The 27,674-nt window shown below is 35.9% G+C and overlaps 1 protein-coding gene across 1 annotated transcript in view; it reads left to right on the top strand.

The window, feature by feature from the left end:
* The window catches only part of LOC124640943 (diacylglycerol kinase eta), a 178,209-nt gene that overhangs the window by 95,343 nt on the left and 55,192 nt on the right, over positions 1–27,674 (top strand). Inside the window, exon 3 of the mRNA XM_047178924.1 lies at positions 19,997–20,077. Coding sequence (XP_047034880.1) covers positions 19,997–20,077 — 81 coding nt within the window. The remainder of the gene's footprint in view (positions 1–19,996; positions 20,078–27,674) is intronic.

The following is a 27,674-nucleotide window of genomic DNA, read 5'->3' as shown; positions in this document are numbered from 1 at the left end:
TCCCAGAATGTAGAGATATACATAGATAATGTAAGGGTTAGGATTTTCGTATGTTTGTGTTAAGTGCACCATTGTTAATGATATTATATCGTTGGGGAAAAACGGATTTACCACTTTTGTAAACACAATAAAAGATGTCTGTGGATAGTGAAAGGACTCTATAACTCTACTTATGTCTATAGAAATCATCATTATTAGGGACAGAAATAGATCACAGCGACACTCAAAAAGTTTATCTACTTATTATACATCTCACGCTTAACCAAATTTATTACCATGAATACGCATATTAAGTATCTAGAGCTTGGAACTCCACGGCCGTAGACACAACGGCGCACGAACTCAAAACTAAACTTTGTTAAGTTGAATAATCCTTAATTATACTGACAGTTTGCTTCTTAAGGCACAGACACGAGCTTGGGACAGGTCGGTGTGCGCTCGCCCTTATCTCATGTCTAACCTTCAGCGACGTCATTCTGACTGAAACTTTGATTGTTGAGAAGTGTTGAGCATTGCGTTTATACAGAAGGACCAAGTTTGAGTGATAAAGGGCCAGGTCTTTTGTTTGTGGAAACTGTGAGCGGGAGTTGAAAGGCCCCTATAGCCATGACAGTAGTCCAAGGGGATGTTGAATGACAATGACGGGTTTATCAGAAGATGAGGAATCGAAATAATTGGGGGAAAGCTATTTACGATTACTAGGAATTTGTAGCATTTATAACCGAGAAATAGCGCAAGCTTTACAGTATGAATGCAAAATGCCGTAGTGGGGTGCGGTGTTTTAGATTAGACAGACTCCTCTGATGAACTTTCTCAAACAATGATGTCACAACCACAGCTCGCAATCAACTCAAAAACAATCACTTCATTACTAAAAAAGGAACTGTTACTGTTACTGTTACAGCCTTTATATCGCCCCACTGCTGGGCACAGGCCTCCTCTCACAGGGAGAAGGATTGAACATTAATCACCACGCTTGCTCAATGCGGGTTGGTGATTTCAGACTATATAGTCCAGGTTTCCTCGAGATGTTTTCCTTCACCTTTTTATCAGCCATTGGTGTCTAAGTTATACTTAGAAAAAGGAACAGTATAAATAAATCTACATTTCTCCCTTTACTTAACATAACAAAACAAAAACACCCAGAAGTCGTATTTCACAATTTGAAATACAATTAAAGTTAGCCTAAGTTTAGATTACATAAGTTATATTTTGTACCAAGCCACGTCCGACATGAAATATAGCTGAGGAAGTTACTAGAAAACTTGGCTTATTACAGGTGTTCGTGGCTAAGTTGGCTGCAGTGGCTCGGTTAACATGTTTTACACGAAAGTTTGAGTACTATGAAATGAAAATAGGGTTAAATAGTTTGAAAGTGATTTGAAACGAAAACGTCAAGTTCGGAATATGATGTATCTATGATCTGGAACTATCCGGAAAGACTTTTTAGTTTGATTTGCGTCTATCAGTTGATTCAGGGAGCAAAAATATTAAGGGTGTTTGAGATTTTGTCATTATTCCTTTACGTTAAAATGTATGAGTTCAGGATTTATGCTCAATGGCCTGTGACGTAATATGTTAACAACGTTTGTTAGTGCTTTGTGAAAGTTTCTAAACGTACAAAGAGATATTGGTCAATTCCAGGCATCGAAGTTACGACGGGTACTTTACAGTCGTACTTGTAACCATAAGATCTTCTAGACGAGACATTTAATTTTAACTTAGAAACAGCTATCCTTATAATGAGTTTCCAGAAAACGTTTCAGTCAACATTTGACTGGAATCACAACAAATGCTATTTATACTGATTTCACAACGGTTCAACTTTAGAAATATAATTTACGCCAAGTCACGTCTGTCTTGGATCCGTGAACTGTTTCTGAGAAATGTTCAGTCTTTAGTGTTAAATGAATGTAAACAATAATCGTTGTGTGAAAATGTTGGATACCTACTATTATGATGATGTTGATAAACATTAAAGATTAAATAGTACTGGTGATTTAGTATTTGGTGTATTCTTATTGACTAGGTGCTTCTAGTTCTAATCCACTGAAAGTTCTTGAGTCATGAATATAAAAGAAACTGAAAGTAACTTTACTTGACTTGACTTGAAGTTGTGACTTCAATACAAAGATTAAATAAAGTAAACACTGTCCACTTTATTATAAAACGTGGTTTTAAAAGGTACCAGCTTTTGTACCACCTTTAAACCACCGTCCCGAACAAAATTAGGGTCAATTCCCACTGAAAGAGCAGCGGCCGGCAGCGGCCGTAAGAGCACGGACAATGTAAGAGCGCGGCGTGGCGCGGCCCAGCGCGGCGTCGCGCGGCCCGCCGCGCTCGCGCTCAATCACTTGCATTTACGGCCGCTGCCGGCCGCTGCTCTTTCAGTGGGGATTGACCCTTAGTGAACTAAACCTATTACTAAAACGGGTAAGTACTTCGTAAAACCACGTTTTTATTAAAGGTGGTTTCTGTTTCTCGTAGTTTAATTCGCATCTTGAAGGAGCTACCTACAGCGCCTGGATGGTGAGCTTTACCTATAAGTATGTTATTTTAATGTATTTAAAGCAATGTTTACTGTAATAAAAGGAAGAAAATCTTTGACATATTCATCTATTCATCCACACACCCAGCTTTTCACGGTTAATATAGCGTGATGTGAACGACACAGGTATATCTTAAGCTCCATACTAAAATCAGGTATTTACCTAAAATTCCTTATAGAAATTCTTCGTTTGGGTTTACGGTCGTTTGATTGCACACCCAAAATTAACTAGCATATACAACATGTAACTTAATTAACGCACATCCTGAAATTAGTTTGTTCAGAATCGTTTACTGAATCGATTCATATCATTTTTAATATAGGTAATTTTTTATCCCAAAAATAATTAAAATTACGGAAATTATTGTCATATTAACCCTGTACAGTCAAAACAAATTCAAATAGACCGTAACTCAAAGTAATAAGACTTCGTGTATTGTCGGCTTTTTCCGTAGTTTCGTTATGTTGTGTCGAGTCGAGCGGCGCGCGGCGCGATATTTGCGTGCGTAGTAGTATGACCAAAAAGTTCTCCAAGAATTGGTATAACTAATTTAGTAAATAACAATGCATATACATGTTAAATTAAAAATTCAGTGTATGTATTATGATTATAACATAATATTCTTATTAGGGTGTTTGAGGGTGTGCGTTAATTACGTTACATGTTGTATATGTATTATCTACATGTTTGTATCGGGTATGCTTATATATACTTAAACGCATATTATTATTCGACTATGACGTGGTCGTTTTTTGATTTACTTAAAAGTATAATATACAAAGGTTTTCTACCAACAAAGCTGTATTAAGCGTAGGAGTAAATTTTACTCAACCCTTTTGTAAGCTGCCTCTGTAATCCCACTCACTGATTTTAAAAAGTATACTTTACCTATAGGGTTTTAAGGTAAAATTTGTTTAATATTTATACCTTTATAGTTATTTAAAACATGTTATATGTTACTGAAATAACTACAAACAAAAACGTGGAAGCCTGGGGCTCATTATTTTGACAATACAATGTAATTGTGATACTGTCGCGGCCAGAAGTGTTTTGCAGTTGAAACGTATCGCCCGCGGACGCCATTAATTTAAAATCTGTTGTTTTTTTTTATATATTTTATTCTTTGTGTGTATGTTATTAGGTTAATTTGATAAATTTAATAATAGCTTCTTTTGTATTTTTTTTTAATAATGTTTTTTATACGATTTGATGTAATTAAGAGCTTGAATAGTTTTTCAAAATTAAACTTGAATTGTTGAGCTGTATTAAAAATGAACAGTAATAATATACCTTTTGCTTACTCATTAATTTATTTTAAAATCTTCGCCGAACTTAATCCACGAAGTTACAGCGTAATTAATGTTAATATGAAAACAAAAATATTCTTGTAATTACGAGAGAAATTATACCTATTCAAGCATAACGAATGAAACTGACTTGTACAATTTATAATAAATAAAAGGTCACCTTTGAGGTTGAAAGGAGAGCTGGGTCATTGCCAAATAGACCAATTATAATCTCATTATAAAAAAATATTATGTTGCTAAAGCAAATAATCATTGCATTTCTTTAAATATCAACAATCATCACTGCAGATTCTAATTTTATATCATGCACAGTTCAGTTCAGTTTTAAAACTAAAATACCTACTCCCTGCCCCTACTCGCATGGGTTATACATATTACACACGTTCCTTCCTTATAATTCCCGTATAATATTGTATTGAAACGCATGAAAGTCAGTTCAATGGTTTTTCAGTTTGTCACGGAATAAAGGCTTTCATGGAATACTTCATCATCATCATCATCATCTCAGCCACAGGACGTCCACTGCTCAACATAGGCCTTATAAAGGTCGCCAGAAGACGCTGGATGGTGGTCGCCTCCAGCAGGTATCTGTGGAGATCTAAGAAGGAGGCCTATGGAATACATACTTGTCAAAAAATAAAAGCCAGTTTGACATAGGTACCTTCTCAAAAGAATGGGTATTCGTAAACAAAATCTCCCGATTTAGAAAACACCCTTACGCAACGGCCGGCTGAAAAAAGATAAAACAACGTCCGCCGTACCTTTGCTACCTTCTCCTTTACGTAACATGTTTCTTTTTTATATAAAACGAGGCGTTTAATTAATGGTCTGAAGCCCAAACAAGTCTAATTGTAACGCATACCTTTTTAATTTTGAAGCTAGGAATGTTGGTCTGCGTGCCTGTGTTTTTGGTAGGAATTCAGTGTTTTATGTCATTCTAGGAAGTAGTATCAATTACAAATATGTTACTTCTTCTTAGTATTTGAACTCATTGTGTTTTGTCTAGGGTTTTTGTTAAGTGCTTAGATTTGAAAATGTTTTAAGAGCTAGAAGATGAGCGTTTCGTTATTATATGTAAGTATAAAAGCTGAAACTGTGTGTGCATCACTAAAAAAATAGCGAGTGAAGATAGAATGACTATTCTATCGTTTGTTATTCCGTAAAAGAGCGTAGCGTAAGTGCGTTCAACCAATATCTTGAGTATAGAAAACATAACATGTCTCTATCGAATTCAAAGGTCAAATAACGTCTACGTAGGGACGTCTAAAGACTGGTCGTAAATAATAATGTCGTCGTAAGTGAATTATCGTCCAAGTGGACAACTATGAGTAAGTATGATAGTCCCTCGCGTGAAATAATTCACATTGATATTAATCGATCCTATTATCATGATGAGAATCTTCGTCTAGTCTGACAGTTATGAAAGGGTCAATGTAACGATAAAGAGGTGATATTCATAATTTATTTGTGATAGGTATAGGCATAATAGATCCATACAAATATTTTGATTTCTGACACTTACGCGATTCTGTCTGTTCTGTTACACCTTTTTTTTTATCGTCCCACTGCTGGGCGCAGGCCTCCTCTCACACGGAGAAGGATTGAGTGTTAATCACCACGCTTGGTCAATGCAGGTTGGTGATTTCAGACTAAGTCCAGGTTTCATCGAGATGTTTTCCTTCACCTTACGCGATTATTATGAGACATTAAATAAAACTACTTTTACGGATTTTATCGCTACTCGAGGAAATACTGAATCGATTAGAAAAATTCTCTCAATGTTAGATAGTCTATTTATCAGCTACTTTTTTATCCAGATGCGTGGAGTGATTCCCAAGAGACTCTGAAAACAACTAGCGAAAGCCAGAATTAGTCATTCTTCAATGGCAATCAACTAAACGATATTTTGTGAAATAGAGACAACGGCAACGCAAGGAAGGGTGAACAATCTGCTACTAAAATTACATTTAATCAATTTTGTACATAGATGGGGTAGGCCGGTAAACCCTGTTGTGACACTCGCTTTGTGGATCAACCAATTATTTTGACGAGATCTGAGCAAGAAGATATTGTTTATGATAACAACCCGGGAACGGCTATCAGTGTTTATGGGTTTAATTATTAACAGGTTTAATTAAGGATCTTGTAGAAAAGTGATTAGGACTATGTAGTACTTTATTGTTTCGGACCTGTACTTCATTATTTAAATCTTGTCCTCAACTATGACAAAAGAGTTTCAGGTTCAGAGCTCTTCTTACTCACACTGCTAGCTACACTGTAATCTGACTAACTGAAAACTATTATCTATGACTCCCACCGTGCCCTGAGTAAGTGAGTGTTCTCATACTTTCCGCACCCGGATAAAAACTAACCGACAACTTTTCTCGGGCTATGTAATATTCATAAAATAATATTATTAATACTATGTAATATTAATAAATTAGTAAAATTGTATATGTAATATTTTTTATACATCGTTTAATTTGTCGTTTTATTCAAAGTGGTTCGGCAGTTATGGCGTGTAAACGAACAGACGGAGTTACTTTTACAATCTCGAATATTAGTTAGGATTACAGCCAACTATGAGGCCTCATTAATTAATTTCTACTGCAATGAGCGAAGTATTTTCTCGAATGAATGGAGGCGAGCAACTAGTGCCTACAAACTTTGCCTGCTGGCTTGTTCTAGTAGTTCAGAATAGTTCGTAAAGGCCTTTGTAATATGATGTTCAGTAGAATTTTTGCTCGTGAATTAAAGGTTCAAATTATGTAGAGTGCTTGATCTATCTTTCATCATCTGCCTAGCAGATAGATCAACAGTATTCGAGGCTGCAGTGTACCCTTTTCCCAACTTTTAGTGGTAGCAGCCATACCAGTGTTTTATATTGCGCGACTGCCTATTTAACCTCCTGAACTTATTTACCTAGCCAACACGATAATCTTGGTAAGAATGGTCGTCAGACTTCCTGACTTCTAGCTTTTCGTTACTCGCTGAAGTGTATTAAAAATACGTTCAAAATGTTCAAAAATGAGATTCTTATAAATCAACTGTAATATCAAACCAAACATAAAATAACGATTGCAGATAAAAAACTCATTCACCATAAATGGAGCAAGCAAACAGATATTAAATTCTCTCATACCAAAACTCCTTACATAAATATTTTCGAAGCCAAAATCTCAACTATTACTCATGCAAACGCCAAGACACCTAAAGATTTATGCCATAAATTTAACCCTTCACCGCGCCAGTTAAACATAAAAGGATTTGGAATAATAACAAGAGGAATAAAGTAAGCTACTTCGGTACTTCGTTGGGTAGAAAACACGGAGTAAGGAATGGTAGTGGAGATGCCATGATGCAGGTAGATCAGACGCCTCCTTTTAGGTCAAATTCGTACGTCACGCATGACCCTAAACGATCAGTGACGAGTGAACTAACGAGGCGTTCGGGTTCTTTGTGACAACTTAATGAATTTTGATAGTGTCCAAATAAGGCGTATGTGGGCGAAGACAGTAACATTCCTCGACCCCCGCACAGCAGCATTTTGGCGCGCTACTTTCTTAGGAGGTTTTCCGCTATGGCACCTTCGCTAGTCAATTTGTTCTCCATGGTAGAAAAGCTATTACAACGGTTAACCGAGCGTAGTGAACTGGTGACAGGTTAGAAGCGAGAAATACTCTCATTGTTTCAAAACTATGCTCTGACAGCTATTGACGTTCGTGGATGGTTTGACGTCCAAATTGCTTTATTTGTGGTTTGGCAGGCGTCGGTATGATTGTAGTTGGCTTCCATGGGTATTTAATTTTGAAAAATTTTGATTTTTCCTAGTGAGATTGACTTCCCGACTTTTAGTCATCCTTCTCGTCTAGCGCCTAGTCTGCGTGACAGGCCTTCAAAATGTTCTCACTAACCTGTTCGACTTATGTTTAAAAAACGTTTCGTTTTCATTACAGTTTAGAAAAAAGTCACATTTTCAATAATGTTTCTAAGACACAAAGTTATTACCGACTTTTTAGCTGACAAGAACAGAACCTTATCATCGTCACGCTCTACTGCATTCCTTTCGGATATCAGAGCAATTTTTATCGAACCTGATTCGAAAATAATAGGTCATGCTTTTCAAGACCAGACAGCCGTGTCCTATAATCCTGTGACAAAAGTATCATCGTGAGAAACTCCGTATGTAAGGACCTAATATTCTACGACAAAAGTTTCGTCAGAAAATCATGCGTACCTAATATCTTAGGTACAGATCCTACAAATAATAAATAAATAATGTCGGGACACCTTTTCACACACGGTCGGTTAGCCCCACGCTAAGTTATTAATTAACTTGTGTTATGGGTGCTAACACAACTGATAAACTACATATAGCTGCATATATACATATTTATAAATACATATTGTAACACCCAGACCACGACCAACAAGCATGCTCATCACACAAATGTCGATCGAACCGGGAATCGAACCCGGGACCTCAGATTCGGCAGTCCGGCTTGGTGACCTTTGCGCCACAGAGGTCGTCATACAAATATTACAAATATTATAAAAAATTGTATGATGTACATAATTATATTTGGATGGATTCCTCTTTCCAGCAAAAATACTAGATGGATTTTGACGAAACTTGGCAGTAATGAAGGTTACATATCCAAATAAAATGTAGGCTACTTTTTATCCCTGTCCCGGTAGTAGTGTCCTTTGAAACATGGGTGAAACAGCGGGAAACAGCTAGTCTTATACACTACAGGCATATCCAGTTAAAATTTACATAAAACGTATGTCAGTTTCATATTATTCCACTCAACTAGAAACGACGTGGTGAAATATGGAATATGTCTCAAAAATGTGTCATGCGAGTGCTCGCGAAGTTGGAAAATGTTGGAAAATCCTGTACCCGAGTGATGAATAGTGTTTTACGAAAGATTGATGATGCGGCCTTACTACTATGTTTCTTTAGTGTTTTGGAATTAAGTAGGCATTTGGTTAGCTTTATTTAAATGACTGCCAGTAAATCTTGAAAGTGGAGCCTATAAAATGATATAACAAATAATAATTATTATTTGATTTGGAAATGTGCATTGAGTCTTTAGTGCAATGTTTTAGAGTTCATTATTCATACAATATTTACACTTAAATTTTATACATACGATCCAAGTTCTCTTAGTTTCTTTTAGCGCAAACACAACAAATATCGGTCCAAAAAAATTTTCCTTTTGCTGCCGACTTGAAAAATGTACTACATTGTTCCCCCAAAAAAACGTTTGACATTATAATATATTAGAGAAACCTTGTTTGTATAGCGACCTTAATTTAAAGCTACAAGGACTAAAATCGTGAGTAATGGTGACCTGAATGCAGTTTCCTTTGCTCCAGTTTACTGGCGTCAGGTAGTCGTAACTATGATTGATGGTTCCACCTTTTTGGTGGCAGGTGACCTGAAACGGTCGTCGTTACGGTAAAGTTTGTTTGTACGTTAGTTGGACTTGTTAGTAGCGCTATTGTTTGTTTGACAAGCGTTCTGAATTTTGTTCAATTGATATTTTTTTAAGGAGAAATGTTACTAATTATTTGTTTATGTACTCACTTTAGAGATTAGGTTCTATATTTTCATTTCACCATTCCTTTTCCTAAAACAGGTCGTTTGTTTCACTGCGAAAATGTTCTGAACCATATAGTTTCCGTTCTTTCCCCAGTTTCATATAAGTAATTCATTCAGAGATGACGTGTCATGCCAACTTGATGACCGAAAAGTCGAGACAGTAAAAGTTTCGTTACTTATGTTATACACAGCTGCCATAACTTCCATATTATTATATTGCTACATTTTTGCCACCAGCCTTTTATGAGAACATTCTGCAGTAATGTATCAAGCGAATGTAGCAATATCTATACATATAATAAAATGATAGGAAAGTCAAAACTGTACATTGAATATTTTTTTTAAAGAATACTTGGGGGGTGATCCATAATCGATTCTGAACCCAAATATGTAGTTTTTAGAATTTTTGTCTGTATGTCTGTTTGTCTGTATGTTTGTCCCGGATAAACTCAAAAAGTACTGCATGGATTTAAATCAAATTTTGCATGACTATTACCTGGGGGCCGGTTCAACACATAGACTATATATTATCACGCTATCACCTACGGGGGTTGAGCAATGAATGATTAACTAAACGAAATTCTATATTGCGCACGCAGACGAAGTCGCGGGCAACAGCTAGTATATTTATATACCAACTAGGATATGGCTTAAGATTGTTATCATCCATCAGCCCTAAAGCAAATTTATTTGCGGTTGATTTCTGCACGTTAACTTGTTATGATCCTATAATAAAGCTTTTTTTTCTCAACCTGTTTTATTTTAACATCAGGTATTTTTACTATTATTATGAATCAATTTGTAAAGTAAAATTACAAAATCAATAGATCCAAACTTTTATTTGCGTTAAATATAACGTTTTCAGTAAAAATATATTTAATTTTTCTCAAAAAGAGACAATTTTTCATTGCAACAAACAGTCCTTTTACAATTAAAACGTGCACTTTTGTACGTCTCATCTTTCTGGCGTTATGCCAAACCCAACTTTACCGACTTCCTTACAATTTGTCCCAGAGTGATTCAACGCGCCCCAGTTGCAACGTACCCCTTAAAGATGAAGGAAAGTTAGCGGAGTTGCCATAATGCAGATCAGGCGCCTTCTTCTAGGTCAAATTTGTCCGGGAGGCATGACCAAAACGATCAGTTACGAGGCGTTCACGTTGTTTGATTCTGTCAACAATTTTTTGTATTACAAAAAATGGTCGGGTCCATAGAAGGCGAATTACGGTGAAAATAGTAATGTTCCTGGTCCCCAGCTTACCCGCATTTTGGCGCGCTACTTTCTTAGGCGACTTCCCGTTATGGCACCTCCGCTAGTCATTTTGTTCTCCATGGTACCCATCCTTCACCTCTGCACTTATGATGGTTTACGTTGCGCTCTTATGCTCAAGGGAAAAAGTTTGAGGTCTCACAAGTTGGTGTAAGTTTCGAAATACATAGTTGACTTGTTTGTATGCATGTAGATTGAAGTTTTAGAATATATTTGGGAAGTTCTTGGGAATATTTTAGTGTATGAAAGTGTATGTATTTTCTTTATTGTTAAACCTACTGTGTATCAAAGTTTTATAGAAAGCACTTCACACGATAAAGTCACACGACACGAAGCCTCCTGTTCTAGCCTTTTGTGAATCCCGAATTCATGACTCAAAAAAATATCTTGAACTGTCTTGTCTATTTTGACACATAAGATAATTGTCATGTATTGAGTATTTTTCACGTTAATACCGAATAATATTTAGATGTTATTTATGTATAGAAATATATCTGAAGATATTTTAATACATAGTTTCAGATGCTTTTCTTTACGACTTCTCAATATTGTTGAATTGAACTACCGTAACAATACAGAATCTTGGTCCAATCACCAACAGTCCAATCTGTACAATGTACAGGTATGGAGATGTTCTCGTTAACGTCTTAAATATGGACATGGTTACTGTGAAACTGTAGCTCGTTCGTTAGTTAGTTTTGTTTCAATTCCATGTATTGGGTGCCAGCCATCAATGTATGGAAACGTAAGGCGTATAGAATTGTAAGTGAATAGGCATAGAACGAATTGGTTAAAGGACATCGGCTAATTTGTCCCGGTGCGGGAAGTGGAACCGCAGAGAATCCCTAAATAAAATATAAAATTATAACCGACTTCCGAAGTTTTAAAAGTGAAAGGCAATGCTTACATAGTTTATAAATCGATGTTTCGAGGTTTCTTCAAGATATAGTCTGTTTTTTAATCTCGTAGACTAAACTGACATTACGAGTGTTGTCAGTTTGTTGCAAATTCTTAAATAGTGATGTGGCACGACCGAAACTTAGCGTTAATAAAATCAAGTATCGTTTTTTACAATAAGTCGTCCTGAAATAATGGGCTTATTCTTGATGATTACGCATGGCGTTGCGTGGTCAGATATCCCTGGCAGTTTGTAGCACGTCGTGCAGCCGTGTGTACGTACGTGAATTGTAAATATAAAACTTTGAATGAATATTAAATTCGTCTATTATAGATAAAAAGTTACGATTCAACAAACCGGTATCGTAAGTACAACACTGCACAAAAAGCTAGCAACATTATTTGTAAGTTTGACATTTTGCAAGTGTCAATTTAGTCTACGAGATTAAAAAACAGACTAAGTATAGGTTCCTTATACAGTTGAGAGTTTTCACAACTCGGTCCTCTCCATCATCAGATAAGTTCTAGATTTTCATTTCTCATTCAATTAAAACCTGAATTGAGTCACTAATGTAAAACATTTCGTAATACTGAAAACAATCGAATAAAAAATACTGCTGTTGAATTCATAATCGCATTTGCGGAGCAAAATGCACGTGCAATTCCAGTATCTCCTCTTTACACGCTCTCCGCGTTAACAATCGCTCCATTTAAATAAATTAAACGCGAAATATTCCAAAATATCCGATTGAATTCTACTGAAAAACAATTGGATTAAAAAAGTCGAGAATACCTCTTCATATTCTGAATGTTTGGTGATCGGTAGGTATGCGTTTATTTCGAATTGTTAAGCGAGATAAAAGGAATAATCCTACTGAAATTGCATTTGTACGCTTAAATTATTTATGTAACCAAATTAAATAAAGGACGCATGGTTTGAGGCTTATTTACTTACGAATATAATGGGACGTTATTTATCTGTTGGTTGGCTTTCAATTAAAAAGACATTTCCATTATTATTTCTCATCATTGACGGCTTTAAACCTATGATTTGGCTAAAATCACTTCGCTATATAAGTTTGCTTGTTTTGGGCCATATTCTATTTATTCATAACCGTTTCACCCTCTCCTACCATTGCCAAATTCAGATGTTCATATAACGAGCACCCCGGGATACCCCTGTCTAGAATTAAAATATAAATAAACACAACACAAAATAACACGCCATTAGTACCAAAATATTATTATCTCGTATTCCATTACGTTTCATTACACGCAAAATATTATATCGTCTGCTTTTATAATTTGACTGAAAATGGAGTTTTGATTTATGAAGCAAAAAGCTAGATTTTGATATGAAAAATACAGTATTTTTGTAATTTAGTACAAAGGGAGAAAGCGTGAATAATATAGTTTTCGTTAATTAAAGTGGCCATTGACACGTTAGAAGATATTAATTAAACTACGCTTGGCCAAAATTTTTGTAATTTTTGTTCGTAGAATTGACCATGTCAATTTGTTTGGTCCAAACTTGAATTAAGCACAGTAAAGTTACACTATTACGAACAATTTTTAAACAAGCAAACGTCTTAAATATCCTATTAAGATGTAAAATATTAAAATTTAATTTTAGTTAAAGTTACTCGCTGTAACTTTACAAAACTTTAGAAAATTCAACTGAAATGTTACGATTATTTTGTAAACGATACCCACTAAAAGTTTTTGAAAGCAATTTGTATGAATGTTGTTATTTTAGCCGCGTCTCGAAAGACCAATTCGCGCACTCGGATAAAAATTTGCCTACGTTAGTCCCCACTTTTCACCATAGTTACACTCAAATGTCAATCTTTACAGCCATTATCGAGAAAGCTTAACAAACAAACAATTTTTTGCAATATTATTTAACAGCTATCCTATTTTTGCTAATATTTTAAAGCTGAAGAGTTTGTTTGTTTGGAAACACCAATCTCAAAAACTACCTACTGGTTTGGAAAAAATCGTTTAGTATTAGATAGCTAATTTCTGCAGAAATGAATAATTGTATCCAGGTGGGATACATTGCATTAAAACTTACATTATTACATTGCGCTTGGTATTTTCAAGCCGCTAGCAGTAACTAGTTGTCATACAAAATTGAAATCCGCATTCGAAAGCGAAATCGTTTAAACCAAACATATTACCTAACTACGACATATTTAAACACACTCTAGGGACCACTTTCAAGGCGACAGATTCGGTTCACAGTACGCCGCCTACTACAACACGCGTGAGACCGATACGAGGTTGTGTAATCAAACGACATGCTTGTTGCGTAGTCAACAGTAAGGACAGAGGGACCATTTTGATGAATATTTTACGTACTGAAGTTGGAAAAAGGGATATATAGGTATGCGTTTTAAATGAAAATTTTTGTTTGTTAAGTCCATGATGATCAGTAGGTAACTTTTAAAATATTTTCATGGTAAGGATATGAATGAAATTATACACGAGTTAGTTTAACGTATTTTTTGGTAACTTCAAAAATATCGCAATTCGATTTCATGTTCTATTTTACTCTTAGGCTAGGTTATCTAAACAGCCATCATTTATCACCGCAGATACAAGACATATGGAAATATATCAGACTATCATTCCTTCTCTATATTGCGTAACCGAGTAATCGAATTGGAACGGTCTTGCTTTAGTAAATATATGGACAGAATAGAGTCAGCTATTATTAAAAACCCTAAGACTTTTTGGTCTTACATTAAGAGTAAAAAGAATAACAACATTTTTCCTAACGTAATGCGGTATGGTGATGAGACGGCATCTACTGGAGAAGGCATTAGTAATCTATTCGCTACGTTTTTTTGCTCTACTTATCAAGAACCAGACCCACTAACAGCCGTGGATCATTCTGACTTCTCCACAGATGATGATTCAGCATGCATAAGCACTGTTGAAATAAGTAATTCTGAAGTTTATAGGCTACTGAAGTCCCTGGACCTATCCAAGGCGGGCGGGCCTGATCAGTTATCTCCTATTTTTATTGTAAACTGTGCAAAGAGTATTACCATCCCAATATGCATTCTATTCGAACGATCGCTTGCGGAAGGTATAGTCCCTAATATATGGAAGTCAGCCTTTGTAACACCAGTTTTTAAAAAACTTTTAAGTTAAACGGTTTTATCTTATGTGCACTGAAAACTAGAAAATAAAAAAATAGTTACTTACCTGTCAACCTACGTAGGTGGTCCCGGTCATATTAAACTAAAATAAAAACGTGGGGCCCATTAACTATTGCTGTAGTACTTTCTTCTAGAGGTATAATAGGTGTGGATTGCATCGACTTACTATAATCGTAACTGGAGATTTTGACAATCAATAATCAGCCGTAGCAGCTTCACCGGCGAACGCCGAGCTCATGATCTACCAAAGTATAAAGATATGCTTTGCCATAGGTAGGATTTCACAGGGGCCCCACGTTTTTATTTTAGTTTAATACGACCGGGACCACCTACGTAGGTTGACAGGTAAGTAACTATTTTTTTATTTTCTAGTTTTCAGTGCACATAAGATAAAACCGTTTAACTTAAAAGTTTTTTTACCGATTTTTTATTTTCTAGTTTTTAGTATTTAATGAAAATGCGTACCGAATATTCCTCATTCTATCTAATTCATTTAGTGTATCATTATTACACGGTCTCTTACCTGACAATTTATTACAATCTAATTCCTCAATACATAGCCCTTCCAGATACTTTTTTTTTTAACAACCCCAAAAATCATCACATGACCTCTCCTGCTGTGGATCAGTAGCGGTGAGGGAGTGTCAGACTCTTGACTAGAAACCGTTTTGTTCCGTCGTAGGCCTTTTATGTACCAGGGCCGCGGTAACTCTTTCGAACAATCTCGCAGCCCAGGCAGGCCTTGGCCCTGTTGGGCCCCGCTGGAGTTACTGACAGTTTTCTACTTGTGAAGCCCTTTTATTTGATACCCGTATTGGTGGGATGGATAAAAAATTGTTATCAGCCATTTGGTAGCGGCGGCCATCTTAGATTTCAATTTTGCATAGTAAATTGTATTCTACTTGTTGAGACCTTTCATTTGATACCCATGTTGATGGGATTGATAAAACCTACGTTATCCGCCATTTTATAGCGGCCGCCATCTTGGATTTAATTTTTTATAGTATATTGTATTCTGTTTGTTGAGCCCTTTCATTTGATACCCATATTGATGGGATTGATAAAACCTACGTTATCCGCCATCTTAGATTTCAATTTTGCATAGTAAATTGTATTCTACTTGTTGAGACCTTTCATTTGATACCCATGTTGATGGGATTTATAAAACTTAAGTTATCCGCCATTTTGTAGAGGCCGCCATCTTGGATTTTAATTTTATATAGTACATTGTATTCTACTGGTTGAGAACTTTCATTTGATACCCATATTGATGGGATTGATAAAACCTACGTTATCCGCCATTTTGTAGCGGCCGCCATCTTGGATTTCATTTTTTATAGTAAATTGTATTCTACTTGTTGAGTCCTTTCATTTGATACCCATGTTGATGGGATTGATAAAATCTACGTTATCCGCCATTTTGTGCCGGCGGCCATATTGGATTTACAATGTTATTGATATTACTATATTGTATTGTCATCGGAATTAAAGGTGTATACAAAATTTCAGATTAATCGGTTGACAGGAAGAGGGTGAAATTTGAATTACTAAATTTGACCCAAGAATGAATAAAACAAACGGGGTAAGCTAAATAAAACCGTTTAAAAAAGGCGACAAGACAGATATTGCCAACTATCGCCCTATTTCCAAAATATGTTTGATTGCTAAAGTGCTCGAGCGGATTGTACATAATAGTGTATACACTGCATTAAAATGCAAATTTGGTGAAGAGCAGCACGGCTTCATCAGAAATCGATCTACTACATCTAACTTAATTCTTTCGCATGAATATATCACTAAAGGCATGGAGCAGCAGGGACAGGTAGATGTAATGTATACCGATTTTAGCAAGTGCTTCGATCGCATAGATCACAGGGTACTTCTGGATAAGCTAATGAGAGCCGGTATACACGGTAGTTTATACCGCTGGTTCACTTCTTATATAGAAAATCGCACTCAAGCCGTGGTGCTTCGGGGTTATAGTTCAGATTGGGTTGCTATACCTTCAGGAGTACCACAAGGATCCATTTTGGGACCTCTTCTATTCACAATATTCATTGCAGACGTTAAACTCTGCTTCAGACACTCCTATGTCCTAATGTACGCAGATGACATGAAAATACATAAAGTTGTGCGAGACCTAGAAGATGTCAAATGCCTTCAATCGGATCTTGAACGATTTGAGGAATACTGTAAACGTAATAGGTTACAACTTAACGTGTCCAAATGTTTTCATATAACCTTCTCTCGGCGAAAAACAATAGTAAATGCGGGATTCAAACTTTACCACCAAAATATTAATAAAGTTAGCAGCATAAGAGATTTAGGAATAATACAAGATAGCAAGCTCTTATTTGATCAACATATAGACGTTATTGTAAAGAAAGCGGCGAAAGCACTAGGATTCATAATTAGAAACACAGCAGACTTCCGTACTCTTAAACCTGTTAAGATCTTATACTGTTCCTTTGTACGCAGCCACCTGGAGTATGCCTCACAGGTTTGGAACCCTCAATACGTGATCTACACGTCTCGTATTGAGGGTATCCAAAAGAAATTCTTACGATATCTGGACTTCAAGGCAAAACAATGGTCTGAAAATTACTCACATCGCTGTAAAAGGTATCATTTTCTTCCGTTGGAAACTAGACGTTATATTAATGACATATGTATGTTATTGAATATCGCTAATAGTACAGTTGATTGTCCTGAACTTTTAGCGAACTTGTCGTTGAAAACAAACCTGGGTGGACTCCGTCAGCGACCACTGTTACAGGCACGTTTTGCAACGACAAACTACAGACGTAACACTTTTCTACTAAGGGCAGCTCGGAGCTTTAACGCAATACCACTAGATTTGAATATAGATCTGTTTAGCACAAGTGCAGGCACAGCAAGGCGTTTACTGGCCAAATCTTTTTTCGATGCGTAAAATATTATGTTATTATCTATTGTATGCGATTGAGTCTTATTGTATGTTAGCTAGCCTATATGTGGGGGCTTGTTATTAGCAATGTGTTAAACTATTGTTACCATCTTGTCGTGTTATTAGCCTGTAAGCCTTCCTAGAATAAATAAATAAAATAAATAAATAAATTTCCCCTTATACTCCGATAAAAAAGTGAACCTTAGAGATGCTAGATTTTTGAAAAACGTTCTTAGTCGACTCTACCGGGTGTAGTTTTTGAAGGTCCTACGTGTTCTATATACATATTTCTATCCTATCTAGAACTCGATAAGTAAGTGTGCAATTTTACATGAGCAAGTAGCGAGAACATAGATTTAACTTCATTCATCCGTCTTCCTACGTGTGTAATATAAATAGGTAGAAAGACACATGTTCCAACATTTTGCGCTATAGTTTTTTACCATGATAATGGTAGATAGTAATTCTATCGGTACTAGTATGACCCCTCAAGATATATCTTGCTAACCTTCCATATGATCTTGAAATATCAAACCTCCAACATCATAGATATACTGAGGTACTGTTGCACATAAAACACAACTCTGCCATTACATGCAACGGAGCCAACCGAGATTCCAACTAAGTTTTGCTACATTAAGCGCCACAAAGGATTCACATTGCTCGCAAATAAATCAATTTATATCTATACTAATGTATAAAGCAAAGTTTGTATGTTAAAAATACCGGTTAGATTTGTAATGTTATTTAATCATTTATTACCCAGTTCTAGGGAAATGTTTCATATAGTCACGTTATGGCCGCACCTGAAATCCTGTGTGTCGCCTACGATTACCACAGACGCGCAATAATGCGTACTTATATATTATGAGAATGTATGTATGGCGGTTACCCCGGACACGGCGCTATACATTTCCATACTTCGACTATTGATACCTAGCCGACATACCACCAAAAAATTAAAGCTTTTGCAATCAAGTAAAATCAAAAATGTAGTACTATAAAAGCACTTTTAGCGGCTTAACGTAATCTCCCGTACAGATAGTGGTCTATTATTTATTACACCCCACATGTACATAGTGGAAAATGCGTTGTGCTAAAGAGCTGAGAAGTTGAACCCGCGGGGCACAGCTAGTAGTTGTATTCTCAATACATTCGAGATTTACAATACTCTTATTATATTCTTCCGGATGAAAACACATTTAAAATGTATGGACGGATACGTACAGGAGAATTTATATTTTTTGTATTTCTTGTTTCTGTAATGAAAGCTGTCATTAAACTTGTATCGCATGAATATTTTCAACCCCTGGTGACTATCGATTATTATCGATACCTACTTTATAAATTATGAAACGTAGCTTAATTTCATTTTCATAAAGTCATACCTAATATCAGGGGAGCAGAAACAATTTTGTAGGCACATTTTTATCTCTCGGGAAAAGGTTGCCTGAAAAAAGTGTCCGCATGAAAACGCTCTTTGAAATAATTTCACAAAATTCACATTAAAACAAGCTGAAAACCAGCCCGTTTCTAACTACGCAGGTATTTAATTTTACACGACAGAAATAAGCAAGACAAACGTTGTCAAACAATGCTTTATTAAATTTCTCTCCATTTCGGGGCCGAAAGAAAACAAAAGGTAAAGATAGAAATCTTACCTTTACTCGTACTTACCTTACCTTTACTTACCTTTGGCGTTCGCTGCAAATAATGTAATTTCATGAATAATATTTACTTCATATTGGAGTCTGTTATTCAATTGTGATTGATATCTGTTAGCTTTAAGATGAGCATTATTATCTTACCCTTGATCTTAACATAAGTACGATTGCAACTCTTAGTAAGATCACTTTATGTATATTATTGAATCATCAGTCTGTGTCTGTATGCCGATTTATTTGGAAAGAAATCGCATTTCTTATTGTTAGTCAGATCAGTTCGGTACAATGTTTTATGCATTAATATTTGTCGGTTTAGAAAGTTTGACGTAAGCATCTGCATAAGTTTATGTCATCGATCGATTTCAATGTCGTCTTCTTTTGGATAACAGTGGATTTCCACCACCGATCTTTCCGTTCATTTTCGAGTTGCATTAGAGATTGAATTTTTACATTAGTTGGGTACTCGTAGGTTACAGAAATTCGTAAAAAGTGGTTAGGATTCTTGGTTTCTATTAAAAAGTTATATAGGAGGTGTTTCTTATCTTTAAGTATAATTTTATGATGAATTTCTTTAGTAAGAACTAAAAGATTAATTTCTATTGTTATAGAGCCAACTGTGGGACGAGTACGAGCTAGAGGACGCCACCTTCGCGGAGTGCAGCATCAACAACGCCAACAACAGCTTTCAGGTAAACTTGTACCTTATATTAAGAGCACAGGAGTTTAAATTGTATTGCTCATATTTCTTTAGAAATTGGTTGTTTCAATATTTATTTTTGGTAGATAGGCTTAATATTATTCTCGAGTGTCTAAATCTATATATTATCACCAGTCGTTTTCGCGCGGTTTCACCCGCGTCTCGTGAGAGCTACGGACAGTACCGAAGTAAAATGTAGCCTATGTTACTCAGGAAGAGTGTAGGTTTCCAACAGTGAAAGATTTACACACAATAAACTCTTAATTATATTAGTACCTATGCAACGGTAACTCTATAGGTAACGTAATACACCTTATAGGTATAAGTGGTCTGAATATAAATATCAATAAGTCATACTTTTATATGAAAATAGCCGTTTTCTCGCGGTTTTACCCGCGTCCCGTGGGAGCTACTGCCCGCACCGGGATAAAATATATGCTATGTTACTCGCAGATAATATAGCTTTCTAATGGTGAAAGAATATTTAAAATCGGTCCAGTAGTTTTTTGAGTTTATCCATTACAAACAAACTTTTCCTCTTTATAATATTAGTATAGATCATCGTTCATTTATTGAAAGTCCCTTCAAAACTTTACGACTTCAGTAGGTAAAACCTTCCTTTACTTTATATATTTAGGTACTCATAACTTCTCTAGATGAGAAGATATTCGAAACCTCACATTTTTACAGGGTCAATGCCATATCTAGTACTTGCTATGTACTATAGAACAATCTAGAATAGTGTGTGGAGCACTTCAAACCATCTTTGGTGTAACTTATCCGATAGGTTCATATTACTGAAAGCTAAACAAAACCCCGATAGGGGTCAATAGACTTGTTGCTTTTTGTGTCAGGCTATCTGGGTCATACTTTTTTGTAGCTGGTAGATAATAATATAATACTATCGCGACACCTTCACACACGGTCAATTAGTCCCATGGTAAGCTATTTATTAGCTTACATTATGCGTGCTAACACAACTGAGAAACTACATACTTTACAAATAATATGTATACTTATATATACACATTATAACACCCAGACCACAGCCATCAGGCATGCTGATCACACAAATGTTGACCGTGCCGGGAAATGAACTCGGGACCATCAATTCGGCAGTTCGACATGATAACCATTGCGCCTACGTGGTCGTCAAATAAGCAGATGTATGTTTTCCTTGGTTTTGGCATATTTAAGTATAATTCTGTATTGTAATTTTTTTTGCTTCTCATATGGTAAACGAAATAACGTGACGTAACCCCTAAAAACAACACGATTCAAACACCATAAAACACTAAAATCACATTTCCCCACACACCCTGATTACAAAACGCCGCGAACAATAACCCTCCGCCGCTCACGGCCATTCTGAGCCTCGTATGCGTGTCACGCGCGTAAAACTGAGCTTAACACGCGTTTAAATGGGTCACGACGTCACTCGCAGCTCCCTAATAGCGTGTACTAAGACTCAATAAAAGAATCGTAGGGATGAAGTTATTGCCCATGAATGGGGCGGTGAAAGGGTTAAAAGATTTAGTGTGGTGGGGAAAATGGTGGTTGGTTTTTTGTTTTGTTAGGCGGTTGGACGTAGATAAATTGATTTTCATGTACTCATTTGCTCTTACTCCGTACATTACAGCTATATTAGATACATTGCCCATATAAAAAGAAAAGCTTTTAAACTTTCTGGATGTTTTTACAAAACATCAATTTTCTTATTTATATGTAATCCTTGAACTTCATATGGGCAAATTCTTAAAAAATAATAAATAATTATGTAACAGGAATGTATCACCAATAATACCTGAAGGTACCTACTTCAATACTTAATCACTGTTTCTAAGATGAAACACGAAATAAACTAAAACACAAGTCATCTCTCAACTCGGAATTGTTTCGAAACAAGAACAGCTAACTTCGTCAGTCATTTGCGTCACTCCCGAAAAGCCTTTTTTACAATACAATGAGGAAGCGAAATTCCTTCGGACCGCGGTCGAGGAGTTCCAAAACAAATAGCAACTGAATTTTTCACCGGCTTTTGTTTGAGAACTTAGAGCATTGAGCCAACTGGAGGCGCTATGAAATCTCTATGAGAAAGACTGCCATTTGTGTAGCGTAGTTTCAATGTTAATAAAACCGTTTAATAAAATTGAAATGTTCATTAATTTATTAATTCAAATTGTAAAAAAAACTGTTTCTTTCGTTGTACGTGTTATTAATTCAAACTATGTTACTGTGCCCTACCTGGTCCATCATTGTAGACAAGCTAAGCTACGTTTGTGGCTTAAGTCTTCTTTGAGAATAGTGAAACATATTACAGAACATAAATAAATAATTTACACGGGGGGAGCATTTAACGGACGCAACAAATCGTTTCGCACGAACACAACAATTGTCAGACATAAGCAATTAAACTTGACACACACACCTTAAATACTTACAAATATGACCGGCGATCTAGATCTTTTGACAGGCGGGAAGGCGCCTCCAGTTATTTGAATGCTCTAAGCTCGAAACATACTGACCCAAAGAGGGGTTTCATCACGTCCCTTTTACGATGGAGCCGAAAAAGCGCTTTACGCTTCATTTATGACGCAATTAATTTTATATGGCTATGTTGTTTGATACGAGTAAATGTGACACGCTTGCTAAATTCAGCGCTGTCTTTTACCTGTCCACGGCAATGAGGAAGAATGTGTTTTGCTCGTTTTTAAGCATTTTTTGTTACGTGTTGTGATATGAAAAATTTATTTAATTAGTTTGTTTTTATGGTGGGTTTGTTTACGTTACTTAGAATAGAATTTTGTAATAAAACATTCACAAATTATTTGGCCTCATATAAAATATTCTTTAATTTCAAACAAGCTGCAATTTTCGGTGACATCGTTTTGTAACCTTGGATATAGCGGACAAAACAAAGCAAATCCAAAAAAAATACGCAAACACCTTAAAAACACAGCCAATTACAATTCCTAAAAAAATTAACCGCTTACCATTTGTCAAAGCTACAATTTTCCACGAACACGCCTAGGTCACGCTAGGCGAAACACGTTGAAAGCAACACGCATTTCCGCACATTAGTCGGTTGGCTAAACGAATACGCGAATGGGAAATTTTGTTACATGTTAGCAGAATACGCGTCGCCAGTGTGGGTTAACAGAACCTTAGTTATGCCGACAAAACAAAGCAAAACCTAAAAACGATTTAAAAACAAAGACCTTAAAAACATACCCAGTTACATTCCTAAAACTTCAGTAACCGCTTCCGCTTACCATATACTAAAACTATAATTCTCCACGAACAGCCACGAACACGCCCACTAGGTCACGCTAGGCGAGACACGTTGAAAACGACACGCATTTCCGCACATTAGACGGTTGGAGGGTTAAGTGTGGTTGACTTCTAAAAAGCAGATGCGTAAACAATACAGTGCAGAATACAATAAACGCTTATATAATTCTATAATTCACCATAAGCCGCATCAGCGTAGCTAATTAATAATTTAATCAGTAAATACTCCCGGGACCGGCTTCTTCGATCGTTAAGTAGTGTAAAACAATACCTTTGAGAGGAACTTGTTCAGTACTCGCTTGTAAGGTAAGACAGTGCTTTGTGCTGCGTTCAGATTACTGGCATGAAGTTTGTGTCTTAAGGCTTCATTGTATAAATATTTTATACCGTCAAACCGGTATAAAATATTTGTACACTTTATGTACACTTCGTCTCATATTTTTTTGTAGACTCGACAAAACATAAGGAGAAAAACAATCGGAGAATAAAAGGTGTTGCTTATTTTGCAACATGTCGATCTAAAAGCCCATCAAAAGAAAACGGCGCCTATCAAAGAGTTACTTATTCTTCAATGGCCATTATTATTATACGTATGCACATACGTAGGTATTAGAATGCACATTTAAATAGATCAATAGTTGTCGATCTCATGATTCAATAATAAATATTTTATCACTCCGTCCTTGTCGAGTGAGTTCTAGTGAGCACTAGTGCTCACGCGACAAGTTTAAACAGACCATAACATAGTTGGAACATTCGAGAAAATGAGGCTACGTGAATTAGTACCGCGTCCGTAAGGTATTGAAATATTTTGCGGTATTTTGAAGGTACGTGAGGTATCTGGGCATCATTCCCTTAATATTTAATTTCACTAAGATTGGATAGGTAAGACTGACAAGCTAGTGATTGTACCTTCACATTTATTTTTCAAGTAATTTTTTACTTGATTCTTAAATCCGTGAAGCAAAAAAGTAAAGAACTGTGTATATTATTTATGTAATTTAAATTGTGCCTAACGAAAAAAAAATATAATCTTTTAAAATATAGAAGAAGCAAACACAAAAGATGTAAATAAGATACTAAAGCAAAATAAACACAGCATAAAAAATTTAAAACTAAACTTTCAAATATGTAGTTCTCATTTAATTACGCCGTTCAACACAGTTACCGGCACTGCAATTGTGAACTGGCTGAAACTTTCTTACAATAAAAACAACTGTTTTCGAAACACGGTCAACATCAATTAAAAGTTTTTCAGAAACTCTCATCTCTAGGAAAATGAAATTATTTGCTCACTGACTTCAAAACCGTAAACGTTTTCTTTTTAACATTATTTTATTAGGTTGACCTGTATGTCACTATGCAATGGTATCTAACATAGGTCATCCCCCAAAGATTGTAGCGTCATGAAAATTGGCAGCTGTACCTATGTAGTTCTGATGACAATACTATAATATGGTACCTACTGTCAAACTGATCTGATGATGGAGCCGTAAGATATACACTGGAACTTCATGATGGAACATCGTATCATAGTTGTGTTTTATTTGTACGTGCATTTATAAAAACGTGTTTATCTAGTGTTCTTTTTTTTAATATTAATTGATTTATGGTTTAATTGCCAATTTTGTTTGGATGTGGAACGTTCACAAATTCTATTCTTATAAAAAACAAAACCTGTTAATTAACATCGATAAAAAAAAACAAATTTCCAATCATTCAATGAGGCCCAATCAACTGCGGCCTCATTTTAAAAGCCCTGTAAAAACATTAATTATTTCGACCACAAAATTATTATTAAGGGGAACAAAATTATGGCGCCTTTTTCAGAGCCCTTAATATCAATTGATACTGAAGTAAGGGCCACTTGGGTTAAGGGACAAGGCTCTATGTAGGTCAAAGTACATTAGAAGCTTTGTTTATAATTGGGGTACTTAAAAACCTTTTTTGGAAGTAATGTAAACATTGTCATTGTTCTAAATTGAAATCTTATCAGATATCACTTTTGATGAAGGGAGTACTCGCTTACGTTACGTACTAAAGGCAGATTGGTCATTGAACGCATGTTTTTCTTCGCCGTTAATCAATTTTTTTTATGCTTCTTAAATTTATGACGACCCAGGTCCAATTTAAGGTTGGGCAATTTTTTTATTATTTAATATGTTTTCCCAGCCTAAAATCTGTACTCCAGCATAACTGACAGCAAGATGCTGCATATTTCACATTGCACCTAAAAAAATATGGGAAATATTACCTTTTTCTCTGCCTAACATGAAGTTAAAACAACTATCCGCTATAAGCAGCTTCTTCTCTAACTAACAACGTTTTATCTCCAAAACAACTGCCAAACTTAAATAGCATGTAAACACCAACTTAAATTGGCCAGGTTGCCCCACAAATGTACGGAACAAGTGTCAAGTTTCACTCGACAAAGGAACAAATCGTCGCGAGCCGGTCTCGTTAGCAAAGAGTTTTCTTAAGAGTACTCCGCACGAGATGTAGAACGGACTGAATGGGGCTTTTAATGAGAACGCGCCTTTTTGCGACATTTCTTAGTAGTACATTATGGAACTTGTTAGATGTTTTAAAGTAAAATGAGGTTAATCTGTTTTTATACTAAATAAGCTCATTTATTCTTTTACATTTATGTCTTGTCAAGTGAACTGCAGGTTTGATCACATGGCAAGACTTAGGCCGCTTGTCCACCGGAGCGGAGCTAGGCTACTGAGAAATATTAACCAATAGGATTGCACAAAATCTCCGCTCCTCTATCCTATTGGTTAATATTTCTTAGTTTCTCCACTCCGCAGCCTGGCTCCGCTCCGGTGGACAGGCAGCCTTAGTGTCAGTTTTCTGAAATCCGCTTAAAACGGCCTCTGTTGTAAGTAATAAGGTCCTGGTCAATTGTTGGCCATGTCATAAGTTATCTCTAAGGAGATCAGCCCGGTGCACAGGACATAACTAATAGTGTATCGTAGAATAGTAACAACTGCTATTAGTAGCATCCCAACGATGACGTCTTCATATAGTATTTAAATTAGCATGTATGCTTAAATGTACATAAAAGCTATTGAGACTATCAAACTTCCATTAAAATATCTTCCTCGTGAACCCTATTTTAAAGTATCCTTTAAACACATCAAGAGAAAACCCTCTTAATACTTTACCAGACCTTAAAACGTTCTAATCCTCAAAAACCGACCATCAATCACTTTAATCCTGAACTACTTTAAACGATTCTTAGTAAAACTTCCCAACATAACCACATTCACATCAAGCTAAGTGCCGGCACTTACACTCATTCACTCTCCATCGACTGTTTATTACTGTGAAACAAATTGCTTTTACATACAAAGCAAGCAATAGATACGCCAGTTAACGGAACATCGTCCGTCTCTTAGGACCAATAGTTTAGTGGTTTTTTATCCTTGTTAGGTTAGTTTCCCATGGGGAGTTTCCTTTTGTATATTTGCATGTTTCATTGCTGTAAACTTGGTGGAATAAAATCTACACTAGTATTAGTTACAAGCTATAGAACTTGTTTGTTTGCATGCGCTAATCTCAGGAACTACTGTTTCCACATATTTAAAAAAATATATAAGTGTAAGTCCATTTATTGAGCAAAGCTATGGACTACTTTTTACCCCTGAATGAGGATTTTTTCTCACAGGACGTCGGGTGAAGCCACTGGAAGAAGCTAGTGAAGAAATAAAGCATGAGTGTTTAATGAAATTTGATGTATACTTAAACCAACTTTTTTGGTACGGTCACACACAAATACACACATTATAAAAAACCGATTCTATATTCAAAACCAGTTGTCCAATAGTTTCTATATTCGTTTAGTTCACACTCTGTTGCAATTTCACAAAGAGATAGCGTGCGGACCCGTATACTGATATTGTATGACAGTTACCCGTATGGAATTCAAACTGTGTTGTGATAACCGTATTGAATTGTATGCAAGCGATGTTGTGGGAAAGTTGAAACAATTTTTGGATGCTATCTTAAATTAAATGTCTGTTAAAATTGTTAGGGTTTTATTCAAACTGTGGTGAGGTCGGCTTTTAGTCTTACTGGATGCGGACTGCCTATCTAAACTCCCCTAACCAGTTACTTCGGTAACACGATGTCATTTATTAAGAGTTGACAGTCTTCCTGGCTTCTGACTACCCGTAATGACTGCAGAAGATGTTCAAACGGCTACTAAGACCCACCAATTTAAAGTGTCTCCCGATAAACAGAGAAACTTGGCATAACAAGATGAACTGTGAAAAAAATAGATTCGCCACTAAGGC

Source organism: Helicoverpa zea, chromosome 2 (genome assembly GCF_022581195.2).
Source record: "Helicoverpa zea isolate HzStark_Cry1AcR chromosome 2, ilHelZeax1.1, whole genome shotgun sequence".
In the NCBI taxonomy this organism is placed as follows: Eukaryota; Metazoa; Arthropoda; class Insecta; order Lepidoptera; family Noctuidae; genus Helicoverpa; species Helicoverpa zea.
The sequence above is the reverse complement of the archived record's forward strand: the minus strand, read 5'-3'. Positions and strand labels throughout refer to the sequence as shown.